At 33.2% G+C, this 15,244-nt stretch overlaps 3 protein-coding genes and 1 pseudogene across 5 annotated transcripts in view; 3 read left to right on the plus strand and 1 right to left on the minus strand.

Annotated features, from left to right (window-relative positions):
• On the plus strand, window positions 1–2,287 carry LOC146163774 (signal peptidase complex catalytic subunit SEC11A-like; annotated as a pseudogene). The gene is made up of 5 exons (XR_014494499.1): window positions 1–98; window positions 216–325; window positions 595–744; window positions 1,116–1,311; window positions 1,902–2,287. The product of XR_014494499.1 is annotated as a signal peptidase complex catalytic subunit SEC11A-like (transcript).
• Window positions 2,288–3,961: 1,674 nt separating this feature from the next.
• On the plus strand, window positions 3,962–8,884 carry LOC146163775 (rabenosyn-5-like). 2 transcript variants are annotated; one of them, XM_083382041.1, is made up of 10 exons: window positions 3,962–4,137; window positions 4,454–4,579; window positions 4,722–4,822; window positions 5,401–5,443; window positions 6,295–6,456; window positions 6,675–6,874; window positions 6,952–7,022; window positions 7,236–7,428; window positions 7,715–7,932; window positions 8,040–8,884. In XM_083382041.1, the coding sequence occupies exons 1-10, from the start codon at window positions 3,999–4,001 to the stop codon at window positions 8,722–8,724; spliced, it is 1,938 nt and encodes a 645-aa protein (XP_083238167.1). In that variant the 5' UTR covers window positions 3,962–3,998; the 3' UTR covers window positions 8,725–8,884. The 2 variants fall into 2 exon arrangements, with proteins under 2 accessions (XP_083238167.1, XP_083238168.1); XM_083382042.1 differs by lacking the exon at window positions 5,401–5,443 and adding an exon at window positions 5,594–5,633.
• Window positions 8,885–9,008: 124 nt separating this feature from the next.
• Window positions 9,009–11,046, minus strand: LOC146163776 (origin recognition complex subunit 4-like). The gene is made up of 2 exons (XM_083381654.1): window positions 10,530–11,046; window positions 9,009–10,306 (listed from the first exon to the last, which is right to left on the minus strand). Exons 1-2 carry the CDS (start codon window positions 10,820–10,822, stop codon window positions 9,295–9,297), a joined length of 1,305 nt encoding a protein of 434 aa, XP_083237780.1. The 5' UTR covers window positions 10,823–11,046; the 3' UTR covers window positions 9,009–9,294.
• Window positions 11,047–12,625: 1,579 nt separating this feature from the next.
• Window positions 12,626–15,244, plus strand: part of LOC146163777 (isoleucine--tRNA ligase, cytoplasmic-like) — a 63,928-nt gene continuing 61,309 nt past the window's right edge. Inside the window, exons 1-7 of the mRNA XM_083381838.1 lie at window positions 12,626–12,763; window positions 12,843–12,999; window positions 13,141–13,260; window positions 13,579–13,770; window positions 14,111–14,260; window positions 14,524–14,679; window positions 14,779–14,874. Coding sequence (XP_083237964.1) covers window positions 12,645–12,763; window positions 12,843–12,999; window positions 13,141–13,260; window positions 13,579–13,770; window positions 14,111–14,260; window positions 14,524–14,679; window positions 14,779–14,874 — 990 coding nt within the window. The 5' untranslated portion in view covers window positions 12,626–12,644. The remainder of the gene's footprint in view (window positions 12,764–12,842; window positions 13,000–13,140; window positions 13,261–13,578; window positions 13,771–14,110; window positions 14,261–14,523; window positions 14,680–14,778; window positions 14,875–15,244) is intronic.

Genomic DNA, 15,244 nt, shown 5'->3' on the forward strand with positions numbered 1-15,244 from the left:
TAGTGTGGATATTTTAGGAGTTTTAAAGGTTATCAGTATTTGAGGAACCTCCTAAAATGGAGATGTTTGACGAATTGCGTCGGATGAACAAGAGACAGGTAAAATCACCATTTTTGTGTAAAAATACTATTATAAACAACAGTACGCAAATGTTGCCTCAGAGTTTGTTTCCATTGTTTTTTTGTTTAGTATTCTTTTATAATTGATTTTTTTAGATATATTTCCAATTTCTCAATTTTGCAATGATTGTTGCTTCTGCTCTTATGATATGGAAAGGCTTAATGGTCGTTACTGGAAGTGAGAGTCCAATTGTTGTTGTTTTAAGGTAAACATTTATGAATATTTAGGGAATATTTTCTTTGCATAAAAATCTATTTGGGTTACAGTCCTTAATTCCCCAACACATAACCAACTAGAAAGTCTTTTGTAAACCTTTTTAATATATTCCAAAAATATATTATGCGAAATGTAAATACATTTTTTTCCTGTATTAACTTTGGGTCAAGTGAGTAGCTTTGGCTGGCTGACAGAAGAAAGCATTAGTTTTAAATGAATAACATAGCAAGAATGAAAATAGTAATACCTTAATTACAGTGGAAGTATGGAACCAGCATTTTATCGCGGAGACTTGTTATTTTTAACAAACTACCAACAAGACAAAATCAGAGCTGGAGAAATTGTTGTGTTTAAGATAGATGGAAGAGATATACCTATTGTTCATCGTGTGATAAAAGTACATGAAAGGTTTGTTGACTTAAGTGAAATTGATGTGTGTACTCAAGTGAAATTGACGGGTGAACATTAGTTACTCAATGACACCTATACTTAAAAGCAACCCACATTAACAGAACAATTACTTTAACTTTTTTAAGTTCATTTTTTGTGGCAACATTGTTAATTTTTATTTGCCATATGCAAAATTGTATTACATGCCTTGTCTTCGTTATTTTTGTTGCACTTAAATGTCACTTAAAAGCTAAACACATTTTTATTAAAAAACAACAATATGCTAAACAGTTATGAGTCTTGTGGTGATCGACATTTTACTTGACTGGTCTGGTTTAATATGTTTTTACCTATATAAATGGAATTCACATTCACCTGTAAAATGGCAGACGAGATGGCAAGGGTTTCTAACGAAAGGTGATAAAGTTTCTAACGAAAGGTGATAATAATGATGTGGATGACCGTGATCTCTACAAACCCGGTCAGCTTTGGGTGGAGCGTGATCATGTTGTTGGCAGAGCGCGAGGTTTTGTTCCCTATGTTGGAATGGTCACTATCTTAATGAATGATTATCCTCAGTTAAAGGTATGCAATGTAGAAATAATTTAAACTCAATTTTTTTAGTTTCATAAGTAATTCATGGCAGCGTTAAGTGATGAAAAAGTATTATAAGAATAAAATTTTATTTTAAAATACAATTGTAGATCAGGCAAAATTTTCTGCATGTCTGTTCAACATTGTCTGGTGTATTGTTCTGTCTTAATATTTAGTTTCTTGGTACCAACCCCATTATTCCTTTCAGTTAAATTTTACACAAACTTCTCATATGGTTGAAAGTAGACTGTGTATGTTTAAAAGTGTTCGACATTTTAAATTGATGATCATTCCGAACCAACTATACTACAAACATAAATAATTTACGTCAGTTTTAAACCAAAAAAAATTGCTTACAAATTGTTTCCTTTTTGATGTTTCCAATTGCTTACATTGAAATAAATTTCCTAATTTTACCTCTTTTGTTGCCAATGACTTGTACTAGGACTTAACTGGCTGGAACTTCATTTGTTATTTGTTGAAAATAATCTGACTTGTACATAAGTTATTTTGCAAATCACTTGACCGAGACTATGGCAACACAGGTAACACAGGTAAACTGAGTTTTTTGTGTGTTCCAGTATGCAGTACTGGGACTCCTCGGAATCTTTGCGTTGGTACACAGGGAATGAAATTCCCACATGATCCGTTTATAAGACGATGATTCATTTCAACATTTGCCAAAAGCCGTGTTCTGCCTTTCTTGTGTCCTAAGCTTGAAATGTAATGTTTTCTATGTGTTTATTGTACTTTTCCTTTATATAATGTTTAAATCAACAATTTATGTACTAATTTCGCATTTTTAATGTATGTTTTTTCTATTTTTAATGGCTTGCATTCTACACCACTACATTGAACGTGCGCATGTAGAACCTGCAAACAAAAGCAATTGATTGTTATTTGCACTTTTTCGCGCTTCGTTTATCAAGCGTTGTGAAATCATTGATACACTACCATTAAAAACATTCCAAAATAATCTGGTCATTTTTAAGGAAAAAAGTTTAGGAATATTTCAAGTTACAGTACTGCCTACAAATAGGCAGCGTTGGCGTATAAAGCATGTCGTTCCTATTTTACCCCGTTGGGAGTTGTATTTCGCGAAAGTGTTTTTAATCGAACCTTGATGCTGCACGACGACATTTCACTCTATCACGAAGCAAAGAAGTAATTAGTAGCAATAGCATAAGCATTTGTAGGCCTAATGTACGTCTGGATTTCGCTCGGCAAAAACTTTGCTTCGGCAACAAACGAAAACACGATAGATATTTGACAGAAGAGGCGCTCTTTATTATGTAGGGGTAAAATGGCTTCTACAATTAGCTAATGCTAATCGACCACGCTTCGATATAAATTTAACGCTATTTTATCGCTTTACATATTTTCCAGCAGACCGTTTAAGCAAACCTATTTCGTAAGATTACTAGTTTTATGATGTTTCTTATCCGTAGACTCTGTGATGTTTTTTTCTGTTTTCTGGGGTTCCGGTAAAAACATTTTCAACGTTCTGGTAATGAAATGATTTTGGTTTTGCCCCTGGTCACAAGACGTTTGTTTCTGTTTTACAAACGCAAAATAATTTAAAATTATTATACTGCGACAAAACTAGAAATTCAAGTGGAATAATTTGATCTGAGTGGTACGATTCGGGCTCAACGTTTTTTTTCGGAATCCGATTCAGTTCCGGCTTCGGTCCGGAGCACTTTAAATATTGCGGCTTAGGTACATCTGGTTCGACCATAGTTATTTCAAAGCCGGTTTATATAGAATCGGTTCGGGTACAAAATGAGTTGCACTAAACCTAAAAATGCGGCTCTATATTTGTAGAGAATAACATTTGCATTGTAACTAGTACCGGTATAAGCCTAAGTTTAATGACGTATTAAAAACAAAGCAGGCTAATTACTGGAATATTTACAAAACAAAAATGCACCTTTATTTCATAAATGTTCATTTTTTTCCAAGCCCTGTGCTAAACGAAGGCTTTAGTTTGAGGGTGCAAATATACCTCGTACATTTTCTTTTTTTAACTTTCAGTTTAGGACTTTAGGCTAGAGGTTGAGTTTCAGGTAGGTTCAAAATTGACCCGGTTGGTTGTCTATTGCACAAAATAAACCCAAACAAACAATACTACCGCGAAGTATCAACAAAATAAACTTCCGTCGTCGTTTTGTGCGTCAAATATTTCAATTTTTGTACATCGCGTATTTTTAGTTTTTACTTGTTTGTGTTGTCTGTTGTCTCCCGTTTCTTTTGTGAATTTGTAAACATTGTACAGACTTCGATTTAGTATAGTTTTTTGGCTAATGCTGGGGTTCCGAAGTTGGTGTGAACTAGAAACACGGCCCGCTGTTTTCCTTTGAAGACCCTGCTTTGCTACAAATGTTTTTTGTGCTGTTGCAGCGATTATCACTGTTTTGTAAGTTACCGGAGATATACGCTTTGTTTCGAAAGTATCCTTTGGAATTTTTATGGGGTCACATTTATTCAATATTAGTTGTACGGGATGATAAAAAATAGGTTAACGAACATTTTTTTATATAGACTACCATATTTTCTATAATATTTATTTTGATGAGTCAGCCTACGTCATATTCTAGAAATACATTTCCTATTCACTGCAGATGAACCCAGAGCAATTAGTGTGTTGCATATTACTGAACTTGGCATGAAAAAGTAAGATGACAGACCAAGATAATATTCGCGAAGGCTTTCTTTGCCCAATGTGCATGCAAGATCTTGGATCTGTTCATAAATTGCAAAACCATTTCGAAATTGCACATACTGCTGAAGACAAGGCTGTTTTAGATCAAGTAAAAGGTATTGTTACAGAATCTAACTAACATCCCTATTTTGCAGAAGTAGCGTAAGATATTGTATACAAGATTAGCTTTAGTTTGTTTGGTTAGATTCTAGCATATAACTAATAAATATAAATGAATAAAAACCTAAAAATGGTCTTCGGTAATTTGAAAATCGATATTTTTATTGTGGCATTAAATATGACTTACTCTACATTGTGGATTAATCGCGAATAAAAAGTAGTAATTTTACAAGCAATTTTTTTCAAATAAAGTTTTTTGTGTTGATTAAAACGTTTGTTAGCTAAATGATAATAAAACTTTGATATATATAGGTTTATTTAGCAAAGCCAAAGGAAAAATACTTGGACGCAATGATGAACAGCAGTTTTCGGACAACTCTCATTTTCTGCCTGGTGTTCCTGAACCAGACGCTATAATTTGGGAACCACAAGAATTAGGTAAAACAATAAACATCTTGCTAAAATAAAAAATTTAATGGAATTTGAGCTTGAGGATTTACCATACCCTCTGTTATTTAGAAAGTGGAGTTTTACAAATTTGTTTTTTTGTGTGTTCTTCTCATCACTGTATTTTTCACAGGAATTGTAAAGTCCAGCTTTGACACTTTTAAAAAGTTCAGGGATGCCAGGATTGATCGTTTTGTGATAGAGTCAAATAAAGTATTAATTCGACTTGACAAGGTATGTTTATAGGTGGATAGGAAGTTCAAAACAGAATTCTTTAGTAATTCATATTAAATTGTTCTAGTGAGAAGGGCATAAAATTTGTATAATTGTATGTGGTAATGGAACAAAAGTCTTTAATGTAGGGTACACTATACACGGATCAGAAATGTAGCTTGATAATGTATTGCAACTTACCCAAAAAGGTTGAGTAGATCGAAATCATCTTAAAAAGGTTGTTTCGATATGAGCTTAACTGAAGATGATACAAGCTTGTATTGGAATGTCCTAATCAAAATGATGTCGATCTACTCAACCTTTTTGGATTTGCAAGTCTTTAATCTATTTTGTTAAAATCGTGCATAAATACACATAAGCCTGAACCAATCGACATAAAACATTATGTTGCCCCCCAAAATGTATTGAAAAACATGCTTATGTTATATACCTTATGCTTTGTTAAATCACCCCTGAAAATTGTTTAAAAAAAAAAAAAATATTTTTGAATAATATGTAACTATTAGAAGTAGATTGACTGTTAACCTGTTTATTGTTTTATGTTGTTTATAAGTAAAGTTTGAAAATGCCTGTTTCAGTTGATGAATCAAATTAGGATAACAGGAAGAAGCAACACTAAAGGTAGATTTATGTAGATGAGCACTGCACTGGTGTCAATCCAATTTGCATAGTACTTATTTTCAGCTGAAACCTTGAGTGTTTTCTTTAACAATTTTCTGGTGCTCGAACCTTACTAATCTTTTCAAACAATTTTTTTTATATTTTTTTAAGCTTATTTATTTGGATGACTTTGATACAACAAAGCGTAAAGGTATTTTGTTGTTTTGTGCCAATATTATTTTAATACTTGATTTGTATACAAAGCATGCAACGATTTTGAATAACACTTTATCCTTTGATTTACTGTTTTATAATTTCACTGGTGCGGTAGTTTGCAGCATGTTTTTAGCTTAACTAGCCTGTTTTTGAACTAACAAAAAGAGCTATAAACTGTATATTTATTTTTTTGCTACCTAACTGAGAACAGTATTTGATTTGAAAACTATTTAAAAATCATATTAAAGTATAAAAAAGTCCCAAACTGAATAAAGGTGAATTATTCTATTTTCGGTCATTAAGAATAATTTGGCATCTTAAATAAAAAAAAAAATGTATCATGGAAAAAAGACACCTGATGTTAAAATAATAATTATTCTCCAAATACCTAATGTACAAGCTGTTTCTAAAATAAGAATTAGTGTATTGTTTTCTTCACCACAAAATCCATATTTTACTTTTAAATTTCCATAATTCCATTAATTTAAACATTAGCTGAGCCAAATAATTTGCCAGAAACTCACTGTATATTTAATATGAAATAAAAACCATTATTCTTTAGATTTTTTCATAGAATCATGTCCGATTCAATTCAGAGAATCTATGAACACAATTTTTTTAATGGATCACTTTCTTAAAAAATGTTATTTTTACAGAATTCGAGCAAACCCTTGTACCTTGGGTAAGAGATGGCGATGTCCCATTTTGTCCTACTTGTGGCAACCGGTTCAATGTGGCACGAAGGAGACACCACTGCAGACTGTGTGGATCAATTATGTGCAAGAAATGCTCACTTTATGTGCAATACGACTTGGCAGGTTTGTCCATATTTTTCTTAAAAACTCACCTCATATAATAAAGTTCTTAACATTCTCAAACTTTTGGAACTTGGATGTAAAAGTTTTGCTTTACGGATGACTTTTTAACAGTCAATCAGCTAATTCGAGCAAATAATAACTATCAGGGTTTTGCCTGATTAACCTGCATGTTAAAAAGAGACACAAACTTAATTTTGTTTTTAAAATTTATGTTCAAGATCAACTGGTGCGAACCTTGCATGAAAGCGCACCTGTAGGTCGGCAAAGAAGCCAGTCAATGCAGCTTTTGCCTCAGTCATCGTCAAACTCAGAAAAAGAAGCAGTGCGCTGCTGTCACGACTGCTTTAGAATCCTTCAAAAACGCAAAGACAAATTAGAGCAGAGGTTTCATCAGCCATTGCTTGTTGCTCTCTATGAGGTAACTGACACAAGCGTTTTTTCAATTTTCAATTTGTAAACGAATTCAGATGAGATAAGTTTATCTTCCTTGTCTAGAAACTGAAAGTCGCCAGATGTTCCGCTGATAAGATGGGTCCAGTGTACAGGGAAATGGCAGAGTCCTTAAAGTAAGTTGTTTTTTGGTAAACCTTAAATGCCCACCCTTAAAATAAACTAAAAGCAATTATGCAAGTTGGCAATTTTTAGCATATATTTGTTGATTTTATGCAAATCAAGTATTTGTAATCATTTTTACATGAATATTAATTGACTGTCGGAAAAGCCTGGTATTGCTGTCATGTATATCCGAAATCAAATATCAAGCTTTATATATACTTCAGTTCCGGAGAGGATAGATTTGAATTGGGCAAGGCAAATGACATGCGTCTGAAGTTAATGAAGATGTACGAGACTGTGGATGTCCTGAGCAAAAAGATAGCAGCTCTGAACACGCAAGACGAAGACAATCCTCCTTTACAAATGGCCCTTAGCCTTCAGTCCACAGTTCGACAAGCCTCACATGTATATCTGCAGGTGAATGTTTTCTCAAGGAACAGAATATAACTGTTTACTCTAAAAATAAAATTATTTCCAGCAACAGTTTACACTTTACTACAATAAACGTTGTTTATTTTATTTGAGCTATACAAACCATAGAAACTACCATAAAATAACACTTTTTTTATTCATTTTTATTAAAAATCATCCTGAACAAGTTGATTGCTGTTTGGTATTGATAAACTTGTTAACACCTTTAAACCTGCGCAAAGTGTATTGAGCATGAGGACGATTTTTATTTTTCCTATTGTAAAAATTTCAGGATAACATGCTAACACTCCAGTCACTCCCCTCTCTTCCCAAACTGGAGATCCTTCAAAAAGAAAGAAGAAAAGAGCAAGAGAGAAGAGTGAGAAGACAAAGGGAAAAGGCGGAGAGAGAAAGAGCAGAAGCCAAAAGGTTGCAGGAACTGGAAAAAATGAGGCAGGAACGAGATCTTGCTGAAAAAAGCAGGGTTGAGACAAAGATACAAAAAATAAGGTATTTATTTTAATAATGGTTGCGTTTAGTTCGTGAACTTAATTGTCATTTTTTATAGATGTAAAGGTTTTATTGTATTTAATAAATTTCACCTTTTTACTTGTTAGTCCCAATAAATCTTCCTATTCGTCGCTGAATGGTCTTGTGCTAAGCGATGGCTGGACTCCAAAGAATACTCCTGAAGTAGAGCTGTTTCATGACCGAGATAAGAGAAACAATGATCCTATTTTGGAGCAGGTTGAGCAAGTTCAGAAAATGTTGCATCAGGCAGCTACATCTGGAAGAGCAGAAGAGGTAAAGTCGCTGACCATTAATTTGGAGGAACTGCAAAGCGAATACAAAAAACAACAAAGTGTTAAGGCTTTTGGGTTTCAGAGTGGCAACAGGACGCACAAAAGGGCTCCCAGTGGACAGGCTATTGTTGTAAATGAAAATCCATTTTTGTCTAAGGCAAGGCAACCAGAACGGCCTAAAACTGTTATTGTTTCAAATAATAATAATCCATTTATTGATAATGAAGATTTAAATCCTTTTCTGACATCTACAAATGACGAGTCTAATATAAACCCCTTTCTGGAACAAAATGGTTCAACCAATCCCTTCCTTGATGATGATGGATACAGTCCTGTATCTGAAAAAGATGCAACTGTTGATCCTATATTTCATCAAATCTGCTATATTTCTAAATGCCTTGATACTGCTGTAAAAGCAGGCAAGAATGATGAAGCTGCTATTTTGAGACAAAACCTTAAAGAGCTGCAGTCGATGTACAACAGCAATAGTAGTAGTTAGTTTGCCTCATCTTACCACATCCAAGTATTTTTTTTATGTTTATATGGTGCAATTTTCAACTGTCATTTGTAGCATTAAACTATCTAAAATTGAACCCTCTTTCCGAATATTGTAAATCTGTATTGACATACAATCAATTATATAAACATAATTTAAAGTAGATGGCCACGTAGCATTAATATTGGCATTACTAACCCTTGGATTTCATTTTTGGTTTTGTAACAAGAGTAAGTAAGATACCTGTCTAATGCCTGTGTAGCATTAATAATGGCATTACTAACCCTTTGATTTCTTTTTTGGTTTTGTAACAAGAGTAAGTAAGATACCTGTCTAATGCCTGTGTTCATTGTAGTGCTGCTCGAACGGGCTCTATTTCCTGTAAATTTTGCATGGTGCAAAACTAATTTTTTGTTTATGCTTATGTGCAGTAATATTGTTATCAGTGTTATGTGACACCAGCTTCTTCCTTCATACTGTAATTTATTTCATGAAAAAAAACAAAATAAATGTTTCCTAATTTAATAAGATCACTGATGTTACTTGAGAAATGTAATAAAAGTAATGTTTTGTTTAAACAATAGAAGACTCCGCCCATTGTTTAACATCTGTTGGACATGAAGGATATTTTATAATTGCCTCTGTCAGCTGTCTGTGGTCCACCAGCAATATCATGGGTCTATATTCTTTTTGCAATTTTGAGGCATTTAGCATCATATTCTCCTTGGATTTTAATAGCTCCAGTTCAACAAGGTGTTCAAATGCTTTTAGCACAACTGGTTTTGTATAATTTTGCAAAATGTGAGACTTTTTTTGAGAAAACTTTAAAAACTCATTATATACCATTTGAAAATTAAAAGGTTCTCCCTCATAAATGTTTGTTAAATGATTCATGGCTATTATTAAACAAAGTTCCAGCACTGAAATGCCATGCAGAACATTTTCTTTTGAGTCACCGAATATTGCATTAGCAGAATCTGCTATATCTCTCGGTGTAATAAATGGATGTTTTGCAGATATACTGCACACAGGAAAGTACAACATCTGGTGCAATGTTGGTACCTCTTTGCAATACTCGTATTGCTTGCTTAAAATTTCAATTATTGAGCTATTTTCCTGCAGCTCTGCAATATGATCATTCCACTTTTTTATGAACGCCTTGTGTTTGGAGTTTTTTTTCTTAAAGCCACAACTGAGGTCAAGCTTGAGGCAAGTGGAAAATTGGTTTAGGTAGTCTTTTAGTGTGGATGGATTGCAGATGTATATTTGACGGTGTGAGAACCTTGATTTCACCCGTTTTTCTAGAAGTTCCATTACATCCAATCTACAAGTAACACCAACAACTGCAAGAGGGGTTGAGCCAGCCTGGGCAATATCAAACAAATTATAGAGGAGAGTCTGATTTTTGTGTTGTGCAAACAGGTCAAACTCTTCTAAAACAATAACTACTGGTCTTGATTCGGCAGCATATCCGGATCTTAATGCCGCCAGAAGAAATGCAAGTGTTTCGGCAAATGAACCAAAAACTTTGTCTCCAATTGTGTTTTCCAGTTGTAGTTGTCTTGTAATTTCATCAAGTGCAATCCTAATAAATAAAACAAAAAAATTATTACTCTGACATACTTTCCCTATGTTTTCTATTTTTAATATGTTATACAGTAAAGTGATATTAAATAGATTGCTTTATCTTTCTTTTCAATGATCTTAGTCAATTAGTTATTTATTATCGGGGTGTTTCTATCAGAATTGTGGAGTCGTTTGAAAACAACTTAAGTCTTGGTTTGTATTGAAGTAAACTATTTTTTTACCTGTCGTCAGTTTGTAAATACCCATTTAACCAGACCACCAGCAAACTCTTTGCAACGATTTCATTTTTTTTAAGATCCTGGATCACTTTATTGACTAAAGTTGTTTTTCCACTTCCTTTGGCACCAATTATAAGGACAGAATTACTTTCTCCAAAGTCAACCGTTCTCCTCAGCAAGTTTCCCAAATCAATGGAGGCAGATTCAATATCTGGTCGTAATTTGTAAGCTGTGTCGGTTTGTGTGAGCCTTTCTTTCAGAACCTTTTGGGTTCTTTCCAACAGTTCTTCATCCATTTTTTATCAAAATCACAACAAAGTATGCATGTTATCATTAGTCTTTACCCTTCTAATTTTAAGAACGATATTTCAAATAGAAAAAATACAGATAGAAGTAATATATCACCATGAAAAACACAATTAAAATTTATAAAACTATTAAGTGTAAAACCTATAAAAATGCAAAAGAATCATAAAACGGTTTAATAAAACTGGTATTCTTACAAAATGCAGTAGTTGAAACTAGGTTTCACATTTTGCTTACAAACTGTTTACAATTTCATTTAAAAACACAGGTTCAGTGTCATTATCTTCAAGACATTTAAATAAAACTGAGAATGTTGCCTTATCCCCATTCGTCCTTAGCCATTCAACCATTGCCTTCATACATTTCATTACAGGCTGCAAGTGTAATTGATTAGTTTGTTCCAAATAATTGTAACTAAGTCCAAGACCATATATCATTGGTTCCCAATCCATTTTGACAAGGATCTTACTAATTTTCATCAACTGTCGTTCAGTTGGGATGCTTTGTAGAATTTCATCAGATATGACTGGCAAAGATTGTTTCCCTGAACCTAAACATTATTAGTTAAATTTTAACTTATGGTACAAGTAGAGTTTAGACGCAATAGTTACATAAAGTTTAGGTATAAATATTTAAACAACCTAATAAACAAGAGACATGATTACATTCACGAGGGATCCCCATGTCAACTGCATCTCTTTTAAGATCTTCTGCTATCCATTCATATTCTCCACTTAATGCTTCGCAAAAGTCCCAAAACGCATTATTATTGCCAACTACTACGCAGTCCAGCAACTTTGCTACTTTATCTAGTTGTATCCGTTCCGAATTGACAGTTTGGTATTGTCTTGTGCTTAGGCATTTATTCGAGTATAAAATTTCGACGATGTAACTTATGTCGTCCAGCGAACGAATCAAAACAGGTCGCCATTTAAGCAACAGATTGCGAACTGACATTAGGAAAAAATTAATTGTAGTAAATAAGAGTTTATAGACAAAGCGATGCGCTTGACTGGTTTTCGCACGTGTATACATGATGCTAATTAGCATAAACTATAAACTAAGAGGCGCTCTGTTTTTATCGCCAAATTTAGGTTCATTTTTGAAAACCAAAGCTTTGTGAGGCCGAAAAGGATATGTGTTTTTTCAGAAATAACCTTCATACGTTAGCTTCCCAGTTTGCGATTTTTGTATAACACACTGCTTGCCATTTCTGTTGTGTATTTAGAAGATTGCATCATTTTGTCGACTATAGCAAAAACGTGATCCAATATGTTGTGAAAACTATGTATGTTGCTTTCAAATGTAAAGTTTGCGTTACTTTCTACTTTTCGTATTAACAGAGCGCCGCCCAAATATTGTTAGCACTATAAACCCCCTTACGAAAATGTGGTAGGATTGTAGACCATCGCCCAGTTATGTACTGTTTTTACTTGACTGTAAAGGTTAATTATGAAATTGAAAGACATTATACAAAGTATCTTATTTCCCTTCACTTTGACTTTGTGGATTAAAAGCAGTTTTATTGTTTCATGAATTGTTGTTCATGTTGCTCTGCCGAATATTGCAAGAGATTGTGATAGTTTTTTAAACCTGACATAACTACGATTCATTTTGTATGTATTTGGCAAAAAACTTTTAATGACATACTATTTATATATATATTTGTAGACTGTAGACTGTAGTCAGTTATTATGTATATTTGATTATGTTTTTCACTAGTTTAGTTACAGAATATACAATGACAATATCAATTCATTTTTTTTATATTTTTTAAACACAGTTTAGTGATAACCTGTATCCTGTTATAAAATGGTTCAAGCAGTTGCTGAAAAAATTGACTTTCCGAAAGAGGAAGAAAATATTTTGGAATTGTGGAAAACTGTAGATGCCTTTAAAACTTCTTTAAAGCAATCCAAAGGAAAACCAAGGTAAGTTTTATCAGTTTTACTACTTTGTATTGTTTATCATTACCTTAAAATATCTAATTTGTATTATCTGTAATTTAAGATATGCATTTTATGATGGTCCACCATTTGCAACCGGTTTGCCTCATTATGGACACATATTGGCTGGCACTATTAAAGATACTGTAACACGCTATGCCCATCAGAGTGGATTTTATGTGGATAGAAGATTTGGCTGGGATTGCCATGGACTACCAGTGGTATGTTATTAACCTTATGTTAAATCACAATATTATATACAAAGTTAAGCTAAGTGACTTTCTAGGCACTTTAAACTGCTGAATAACAATTGTTTATAAACTGCTTTGTCTTTGGCAAAAAATTATTTTTTTCTTTCGTAGGAATATGAAATTGACAAAACACTGGGAATAAAAGGACCAGAGGATGTAGCAAAAATTGGGATTGCCAAGTACAATGATGAATGCAGGTCCATTGTTATGCGATATGCTGGAGATTGGGAGGTTTGTAAAAACAAATAATGGTTCCTTATTTGTTTTGTTCTCAGAATATGTTAATGGCAAGGTTCAACTCTGCTCAATAGGGACAATATATATATTTATATAATATACCTGACAATGTATGTTGGTGTTGTGTACAATTATTATATACAGCCAACTAAGTAGCCAAAGTGCATAAACAACAAGATAACGATTAAGACATGTTCTTTGTTTATTATATATTTCATAATTTGTGTAAATTGTATAAACAGCTTGATAAAATCAGTGTCTAATAAACTAGGTTGAGCTAAGGTGAAATAACTTGCTTAAAATTATTAACAGTATATTGTTAAACGGCTTGGGAGATGGATTGACTTCAAGAATGATTACAAGACCCTGTATCCCTGGTTTATGGAAAGTGTTTGGTGGGTATTCAAACAGCTCTTTGACAAGGGCTTTGTTTACAGAGGCTTTAAAGTTATGCCTTTTTCTACTGGGTGCCACACTCCTCTGTCCAACTTTGAGGCAAACCAGGTAATTAACATTTATTAGATGTTGAATCTAGGCTTTTTATACTAACAGTTACTGTTGCCGAATCTCTTTTTTAATAACCGGTTGTTAGATTTTACATGCTGTGCACCATACAAATTAACAGAATCTATGCAAATTTAGTTGCAATACTTAAAATAAAAAAATGTTGTATATATATAAAAAACATTGTATCTTCGGATTGCAACCAGCCCATGGTTTTGTTTTCTGAATGACACTATAAGTTGGATGCCAAATATAGTAAATAGCAGATACTTTTTAGGTTATATAAAAACATTTAAAAACTATTATTGTTTCTCAACACAAAACACTCCTTTATTTCTAGAACTACAAAGACACAGTGGATCCAGCTGTGATTGTTAGCTTTCCCCTTGATGAGGACCCTAACGTTAAGATGATTGCCTGGACAACAACCCCATGGACACTTCCCAGCAACCTTGGTCTCTGTGTCAACCCCAAAATGCAGTATGTTAAGGTGAACTATTCTCTAATTTTATGACTCTAAAATATTTTTTTATTTACCTAAATGTGACTGTACAATACAAGTTTAACTGATGGTTAAGTAACCTGCGTGTGGACCTGTAAATACCTACAAACTGTGTTGGTTGTGTTATGAACATCTAGAAAGAAAAAGTATATTTTAAACTAAAAACAATATCAAAAATAGAACTTACTTTAAAGTTTTCCACTTTGTTGTTTTTACAAACCCACCAACTAAAATATTTTCTTCTGTCACAGGTCCAAGATGCTTCAACTAACAACATCTACATTCTAATGGAGGCAAGACTAGTGGCACTGTACAAGAATGAAGATGAATACAAACTATTGGACAGATTTCTTGGTAGTTCACTTCTGGGAAAAACCTATGAGCCGCTGTTTCCATATTTTCATCATGTAAGGAAAAAGCAACTTCAAAATTAAATATTCGATTAACAGTTTACTAAAAAATTGATTAAGTAATACTTCGCTGTTATTTACCATTCTCTTTAACAGATGAAAAAAACTGGTGCTTTTAAAGTTCTGTGTGATGGATATGTCACTGACGATAGTGGCACCGGAGTGGTCCACCAAGCACCTTTCTTTGGAGCTGTAAGATATGAAACATGATGCATGCAATACTAAGCTTATGATGCATATACAAGTTACAATTATATCCAAGAAAAATTTTCAGCTATTTAACACGAAACATAGTTTACTGAATTGTAATATTATAAAGAGGCGGAAATGAGTCATAAGTGAATATTTCATTCTTTGAGATTTATTTCAACCCATCTGGGTGTGTGCATCTGAGTGCATTTAGCGTTTACTATTTCTCCACTCAAAGCAATTTGCCAACTTTCATTAACAACGTTTAACTGCAAGCCTATCACGCCATGACGACAATTACCTATTCGCAAATTCTCTACTGTCATATTTATATAATTTTTTGTCTATCAAAGACAACATTGTAAAATAAACT

The sequence above is a fragment of the Ascidiella aspersa genome, chromosome 2, assembly GCF_963924565.1.
Source record: "Ascidiella aspersa chromosome 2, kaAscAspe10.2, whole genome shotgun sequence".
In the NCBI taxonomy this organism is placed as follows: Eukaryota; Metazoa; Chordata; class Ascidiacea; order Phlebobranchia; family Ascidiidae; genus Ascidiella; species Ascidiella aspersa.

What these genes read in the sequence shown, in the direction of transcription:
- LOC146163776 (XM_083381654.1), bottom strand. Translation starts at nt 10,822, where the DNA reads ATGGATGAAGAACTGTTGGAAAGAACCCAAAAGGTTCTGAAAGAAAGG. An exon ending in TATTTACAAACTGACGACAG is followed by an intron (nt 10,307 to 10,529) that starts GTAAAAAAATAG and finishes TTTATTTATTAG; the next exon opens with GATTGCACTTGATGAAATTA.
- LOC146163775 (XM_083382041.1), top strand. Translation starts at nt 3,999, where the DNA reads ATGACAGACCAAGATAATATTCGCGAAGGCTTTCTTTGCCCAATGTGC. An exon ending in AGGAAGAAGCAACACTAAAG is followed by an intron (nt 5,444 to 6,294) that starts GTAGATTTATGT and finishes TTATTTTTACAG; the next exon opens with AATTCGAGCAAACCCTTGTA. An exon ending in TGCTTGTTGCTCTCTATGAG is followed by an intron (nt 6,875 to 6,951) that starts GTAACTGACACA and finishes TTCCTTGTCTAG; the next exon opens with AAACTGAAAGTCGCCAGATG.